Below are 7491 nucleotides of genomic sequence, written 5' to 3' on the forward strand. Positions count from 1 at the left end.
CGCTGGGGGGAAGGGTTAACGGTCTATCTGCTGTCCGAAGCGCTCTTTCTGCTGCTGGGTCCAGTCGTGGCTGTGCCGGTGTGCCGGGGGCATCTAACCGCCTGTAATTCTACCTTTCTATTTCCAAGACCCTGGAAGAGCCGGCACCGGCAGGTCGTTGGGTAGCGAAGACATGAAAGTCCCCTGAGGTCACCGCCGGGGGCCTGATATTCACTGATTGGTGCTTTCAGTGCCCCCCCCCGGGCGGCGGCGGGGTTGAGTGAGTAATGTCCGTGAAAGCTGTCGTGTTGATGGGGGTGATGAGCCGATATCGGTTCCGTTGGTGGAATATTCCGGATCACTTACATTTGGCACGCGCCGCTGCGAGGACTTTCCGCTCTCTCTTCCTGTTAAAGCTCCTGACGTAGCTGCCGCACCCCACCAGTCCGTCCCCGGCCCGCAGGCGCCCGCCGAGTAGCTGCCGAGCGTCCGCCGGTAACTCGGTTCTCTTGGGGTAGATCCGGCCCATTACGATGTAGCGGCTTCCTAAACGCAACACAAAGCATTTCCCATTATTTGAGTAATAAATGGAGAAGGCGCCGGGCTCTCTGCCGGCCCCGACGCGGCTCGCCCCATTCCTACCCCAACACAACCGGGCCACAAGTAGAAGACGCGTCTTCCAGCTCGGGCCCCTCCGGGTAAGCGCTGCTGTCGAGGCTGCCGGTCCGGGTACCGCCTATCCGTTATGTGATGGAACCGTTCGCTCCCTCGCCTTTTCTGTACGGTAATTACGGTTTTTACGCACCCAGCTTGAATTCCGGGCAGGATTTGGGGCATTTTGGTGAATCCACGCTGAGAATGTTCACGCGGAAGAAGAAGCCGTCCGGCGCGATATAAAGCCGCTTGGTTTTGTAGAGCCCGGCGCTGTCCAGCAGCAGCGTCGCCAGCCGCATTCCTCCCGCCAGCATCGACACGTCGTGGACGAATCCGTTGACGGCTGTAAGAATAACGGTATATGGCACCCGCGTATTCCGCAGCGCTGTACAACGTCACCGGTTCCTGCAGCCGCTGCGCGCGTTGGGGTGATGCCGCGGGTGTACGCGGTCTGTACGCGAGGCCGCCGCAGTCTAGAACCGCGTGCCGGATTGTTCCGTGGTTACTTTGAATGTCGGACTCGGGGCTGTTCTTAAATATCAGCTTTAGTAGTGATTACCCCGGTCGGCTGTGAGTGCTGGGTCTATTTATTACCCCTGGTGGCTGTGAGTGCTGAGTCTATTTATTACCCCGACTGGCTGTGAGTGCCGAGTCTATTTATTACCCTGACTGGCTGTGAGTGCTGAGTCTATTTATTACCCCGGCTGGCTGTGAGTGCTGGGTCTATTTATTACCCCGGCTGGCTGTGATTGCTGAGTCTATTTATTACCCCGGCTGGCTGTGAGTGCTGAGTCTATTTATTACCCCGGCTGGCTGTGAGTGCTGAGTCTATTTATTACCCCGGCTGGCTGTGAGTGCTGAGTCTATTTATTCCCCCGGCTGGCTGTGAGTGCTGAGTCTATTTATTACCCCGGGTTACTACTTACCGAAATCACTGTCACAGAAGGACTCGCTCTCGTGCCGCTCCTTGTGACGGTCGGACAGACAGACGTTCTCTCTGCTGCTGGATCCTGGAAAGAAGGGCAGGAACAGAGCGGCTGAAATCGCGGGGCGACTTATCGCTCATATAATAAATGCAGTGAGGCCGATATCATTAATATCGCGTTAGTCTGGGGGGCGGTCGGCTTTGCCACGGTACCTCCTGCCACCGGTCAGGTCAGTGAGTCTCTGACGCCGGTCTGTTGGGGGCTCTCAGGGGCCGCCGTCAGCTCTGTTTATATTATATGTACTTTTAGCGACCTCGGCTTTGGCCGGTGGTCTCTCAAGGCCCCCCCCCCGCAGATACAGAAAGATCCGGATTACCTTTTGTGAAGGCGTTGAGTTGGTGGCGGGGGCCGGACGGGGGCCGGTTGATGATCGCCGGCGGTTTGCTGAAGTTCTGGGAAAGTTGGTGATGATGGATTCTTCTGGGTCTGTTACTCTCGTGGTCCGAAAGGTCGTAGAAGTGGGCCGAGATGCTCGTGGGGTTTGGCTGATCCCGGTGAGAATGATTGGCGTCGTCCCGGGGAGATTTCTCTCGTTTCCCGTAGATATTCGAGGAGGAGACTGACGTGGCGGTGCTGGCCCCCGTGGGCTGACCTGCTCGTTGTGTCTTCCTCAGTCCTGTATTGTTGTCCACGGTGAGTTTGCTTCTCGGCTTTTTGTCCAGGGGGGCCGTAACGTCATCAAGGCTTTGCCTGTTTTGGAGGACAGACAGCAGTCGGCGGCCCTCGTACCGGCCCAGGGCAGCGGGCGCCTGCGCGAGGCTGAGAGACGCCCCCCCGGCGGGGGCGGCCGTTACGTTCTCCCAGCCACGCCGAGGGGCAGCTGGAAGAAAAGGTTTAGAGATTGAAACAGAAGAGAAACCACGAATACGCCGGCCGGGCGAGGAGAGCGCCGGGATTCTTATGTGATCCTGGACTCCGCTACAAAGTAGAGTGCAAGCTCTTTAGCACAGAGGAGCGTGCCGGCACGCACAGGGAGGCGCTGCGGACCGGGGGTTTATTTGGGGAATTCCTGGTATGTTCGGAGAGTTCGGAGAGCTTGCAATCTACGTTAAGCCGCCACAGCCTTAAGCAAACTGTTACGTTTGTGTCAATTAAGTGTTAAGACGACGGGGCGTAAACCCCGCCACGCGCCACAAATTTACACTCCGGCCAGAAATACCTGATTGTTGTGGATCTGAGATCTTTTCTCGCGCAGCATCAAAAAACATTATTTGCAACAAAATTAATAATAATCTGAAGAATCCCATCAGAGGTAAATCGGTGAGAACGGCGTTTATCATAGTAATAATAATACTAACAATAATAATATTATTAAAAATAATAACGATAACAATGCTAATAATAATAACATAAAAAATATAATAATGCTAATAATAACTATAATAATGCTAATAATAATAATAATATAAAAAATATAATAATGCTAATAATAACGATAATAATGCTAATAATAATAATAATATAAAAAATATAATAATGCTAATAATAACGATAATAATGCTAATAATAATAATATAAAAAATATAATAATGCTAATAATAACTATAATAATGCTAATAATAATATAAAAAATTATAATAATGCTAATAATAACGATAATAATGCTAATAATAATAATATAAAAAATATAATAATGCTAATAATAACGATAATAATTATAATATGAATGATATAATAATGCTAATAATAATATTAAAATTATAATAATGCTAATAATAATGATAATAAAAATTCCTGCCGTGTTCTGACATAACGGGGATCTTTCCTCCTTTATCTGCTAGCGGCACGCACGGGGTTAAGCGAGTGGGGGGTGACTGGGGCAGATTCGATTTCCGTGCCCCTGTGGTTCTGCGGCTCTAGAATAACAATTACCCTGTGAATGCTCAGCGGGGCGTCTCGCCAACTCCCGGCGTTCCCGGCGGCTGCGGAAAGGACCCTTTACACCCCGGCTCCGGCTCCCTCCCCGCGCGTTCCTCCTCTCCGCCGCACGCGCGGGGTTAACGGGCCCCCGACTTTCTCACGGAAACGAGCCTTTCATTGAGCGGCCGCTCTGGTCCCTCTCGCTGACACTTACTAGAGAAATGTTTCTTTACAGAATCCGCTTTACAGCCAGGACACGGCGGGCTCCGGCACGCGTAGCGTTGATGATCCTCCCAAAAAGATCTATGCCGCCCCTGTAGGTGCCCGTTGTACAGCGCTATGGAATATGGTGGCGCTATATAAAACAAAGTGTAATAATAACAAAAGAGAGCCTCTGACAGGTTCCCCCATCCTCACTATACCAACCAAGTCGCCGTTCCCGGTGCGGAGCGGCCAGACGGCAGCCGGTGCCCCCCAGATGCAGGGGGATGTGGAAAGCCACTATTCAAACTTGTTATTCCGCCCCAAATCGTTATCCGTGTCAGAGGTTTTCTAGATATTTTTTCTGCTTCTCCCTATTTTTAGTGCCGAATGCTCTTGTACAGCGATGCGGAATATGACGGCGCTACATAAATAACTAACAATGTTACACATAAACGTTCCGTAAGCTTAGGCCGGGGGGTCGACCGCTTCCCGTCTCCCGTGTCACAGAAACGTAGAAAGTGGCTGCAGATGGGAACCGGTCTGCCCCACCTCTGGATACGTTCCTTATTTCTAGCTTAGACTTCTGCATATCCCATGCTTGCTTAAACTACTTCACTTTATTAACATCTACCACCTCTGTTGGAAGGCTATGCCATGCATCCACTACCCTTTCAGTAAAGCAATATTTCCTAAATGCAGCCTCAGGGCTTTAAATACATCCAGACAGAAAACCGAGGGGGTAATAGAATCAGATCACTACAGGGTAAGGCGAAAAGTATTTACCGGCCGGATCAGCGCAAGATCCGGGCCCCGGGGGCCAAATGACCCCAGCAGATCCCCAAATCAACGTCAATGGGCTCGGCGTGGCCCCCTGGAGGCCCCCCGCGCCGGGGCCACCTACCTCTTCCCCCGGCTGTGCGTCCGCAGAGGGCAGCAAGCAGCAGGAGCCGCAGAGCTGTGCACATCGTGGCAGCAGGACGGGGAATGAGCGACGGGGAATGAGCTGGGAATTCCTCGCATTCATGCAAATGAGAGGCAGCCTTTGGGGAGCGATGAATGAATCAATTAACAATCCGAGCCGACGGAGCAAAACGAAACAGCCCCAATTGCACCAGGGGCCCGGAACCTGCACCGCGGCTGGCGCACCTGCCCCTCCGTGCATTGTGACTGTCTGACGTAACGACAGCGCTGCAGTACGGAGACGTGCGCCTAGGGCCCTCGAGCTCGGAGCCCTCCGTGATTTACTGCGGGGTACGTAGTGGCAGTAGAGTGAGGGTCCTAATCCTCCGGTGCCCCTGCTGGATGCAGAGGACATAATTGTTGAGGGTCCGGGGCCCCTGCTGGGTGCAGGGAGGCATAATTGTTGAGGGCCTGGGGGCCACTGCTGGGTGTAGAATTGTTGAAGGCCCGGGGCCCCTGTTGGGTGCAGGTGGAGCAAAATTGCTGACAACCTGTGGCCCCTGCTGGGTGCAGGGGGGAGCACGGTTGTTGAGGGCCCGGGGCCCCTGCTGGGTGCAGGGGGGGTGCTTTTCCATTAATCAGGAAACGTCGAATTACTTCTATTTATAAGCACAAAACGTGATCTTGAAGCGACCCAGATGGGACTCGAACCCACAATCCCCAGCTCCGGAGGCTGATGCCTTATCCATTAGGCCACTGGGTCACCGTATGTCTGCCAGCCTTACAGACGTTTCTTACGTGTAAAGGAGGCGTTGAGTACTTGGAACCACGCCCATTCAGTAACCATGGTATCCATTATCAGCTGATAGGATGGGCAGGGCTATAACAGGATGGAGGCTTGGAACGCATATGTGTGTGAACGCACGTGGTCACTGTAAACGGCTTCGATTCAGTTACTGCGCGGCCCCGTAGGAAGCCCCCTGGCTGGGAGGAGCGTTCCGGGAAACGTGCAGCGGCCGGTATTAATCGGAAGTCTGTCTGCGTTCACAGCAGTAGGCGCGCAGGGCGCGGCCTCAAGAGCTTACTGTCTAATGCACTCCTGTGCCAGGATTTTGGGTCGGCTTGTGGCCCCGTTTACTTAGTGGCCCCTGTGTAGTTGGTGCCCTTGTGTGGCCCCCTGTGTTGTTTCCTGGGTGTAGCTGTGGCCCCTGGCCGGTGCGTCCAAATTCATTTTAGCAGCAAATCTGCACACTGAATGCTGGTGAATTTTGCCCCCAGGGGTTTACCCCAGCCTCTTTTACCAGCCCCCAGGGGTCACCCCAGCCTCTATTACCAGGCGCCCCAATATTCAGACACTCCAGTGTGTTTTTACTGTAATAACTTGGCAGACGGAGGGACTCGTTACCGAGTGGCGAGACTCAGGCGCTTTAGTGGATAGGTGTCCATTGCAGCTGAGGTATCCTGAGGTATTGTGATTACCCTACGGGGTTTATACAGGGAGGCCTGGATTTACCCCTACCCCGGGCTGTGAGGGTCTCGTAAGGAGAATGACACAGTGACAACAACTATGAGCGCTTTCTATACCCTCCCGAAGTAACAGGAGAGGCGTCCGGTCCGGCCCCCAGAAAAATCAGTTATTGGTGAAATGATTCTGGAGCGCTCACAGACGCTGCGGCGCTGTACAACGCAGCAAACTCTCAAATAAGACGAGGAACTCTTAAAAAGATTGCTTGGAAGTTTATTTACAGCTCTAAACAAGGAAAGACGGAGAACCCCCAAAATCCAGCAAAATAAATACAGAAAAATGGTAACAGCAATGTATATGGAAGCCATGCGTCGTTAACCCATTCCCTGCTGGCACCCGTAGGACGTTCACCCTCTTTACTAATATTGGTCCATTATCGACACGACGGCACAACAAGAATGCAAAATCCTACTAAAAAAAACACAATAAGAGAATGTGAACCGCCGCGGACTCCGTGGAAACCGCTGATATGTTGGCGGATATCGTGGTGACTCCGGGAGTTAATGTTACATGTATGCGGAAGGAAGGATGAGCACCGTATGTATTCGCACGGCACAGCTTTACACAGATATATGATGCGAGGAAACTTAATGACATCACACCAGCAGCGGTTGGACCATCAGGGCCACGGCAGCCGGTGTCTGGCTCGTAGCCGACCCGTGGCACTTAACACAGCATCAGATATTCAGTGTGACACGGACAAAGACACGCTATCCAGCATCATCCGGGACGATAATGTCGCTATGGCAACGCTTCGGTAAATATGTTATTGCAACAGCGGACAATGTTGGAGATGCAATAAAATCCCCTGTTTCTGGAAGCCATTGGTGCCCTGGAGTTCCCATTGGCTGCAAAGCGCTGTGATGGCAGCCAATAGGAAGCTGGTTATTGGGCCGTATGATCTCAGCACGTGCCCTGTCCGCGCCTGAAGACGTGGCTTTTATCTCTGCTGAACCCAAACCCCTAAGCCGCCAACGCACTTCACCCTTCCCAACACGCGCTCGTGGCGGAGTCTCCAACGCGAGCGCCGATGGGATCTGGTGCGACAGACAGTGTTTGGTCATTTCCTTTAGAAGACATTTTTGTGATTGGAAGTTTTTCTTTTACGTTAACGTTTTATAAAGAATCAGAGTTTCCAGGAAGCCAGACGGGTCGGCGGAGGGTCCAAACCCCGTCCTGCCAACTACTAGGGAGTTTCAGAATCCCGGACGGTTGGTGTGGTGAGCGAGAGGCCGAACGATTCTCAGTAACTGCCCCTGACTACCGCCCCGAGCAACGCTTCCGAACCAAGAACACGCATTCTGGAAGAACAGAAGATGGAAAAGCCCTCTGGCGGAACCAGCGCGTCGCCGACGTACTCAGAAAGATAAAAGCCCCCGTTTG

At 52.5% G+C, this 7491-nt stretch overlaps 1 protein-coding gene and 1 non-coding gene across 2 annotated transcripts; both read right to left on the minus strand.

Annotated features, from left to right (window-relative positions):
• Positions 1-225: 225 nt before the first annotated feature.
• C13H17orf58 (chromosome 13 C17orf58 homolog) lies at positions 226-2044 on the minus strand. The gene is made up of 4 exons (XM_053454113.1): positions 1936-2044; positions 1560-1643; positions 785-976; positions 226-525 (listed from the first exon to the last, which is right to left on the minus strand). The coding sequence occupies exons 3-4, from the start codon at positions 945-947 to the stop codon at positions 338-340; spliced, it is 351 nt and encodes a 116-aa protein (XP_053310088.1). The 5' UTR covers positions 948-976; positions 1560-1643; positions 1936-2044; the 3' UTR covers positions 226-337.
• Positions 2045-5273: 3229 nt separating this feature from the next.
• On the minus strand, positions 5274-5346 carry TRNAR-CCG (transfer RNA arginine (anticodon CCG)). The gene has a single exon. It is a non-coding gene; the product is annotated as a tRNA-Arg (tRNA).
• Positions 5347-7491: the final 2145 nt, after the last annotated feature.

Source organism: Spea bombifrons, chromosome 13 (genome assembly GCF_027358695.1).
Source record: "Spea bombifrons isolate aSpeBom1 chromosome 13, aSpeBom1.2.pri, whole genome shotgun sequence".
NCBI lineage: Eukaryota > Metazoa > Chordata > Amphibia > Anura > Pelobatidae > Spea > Spea bombifrons.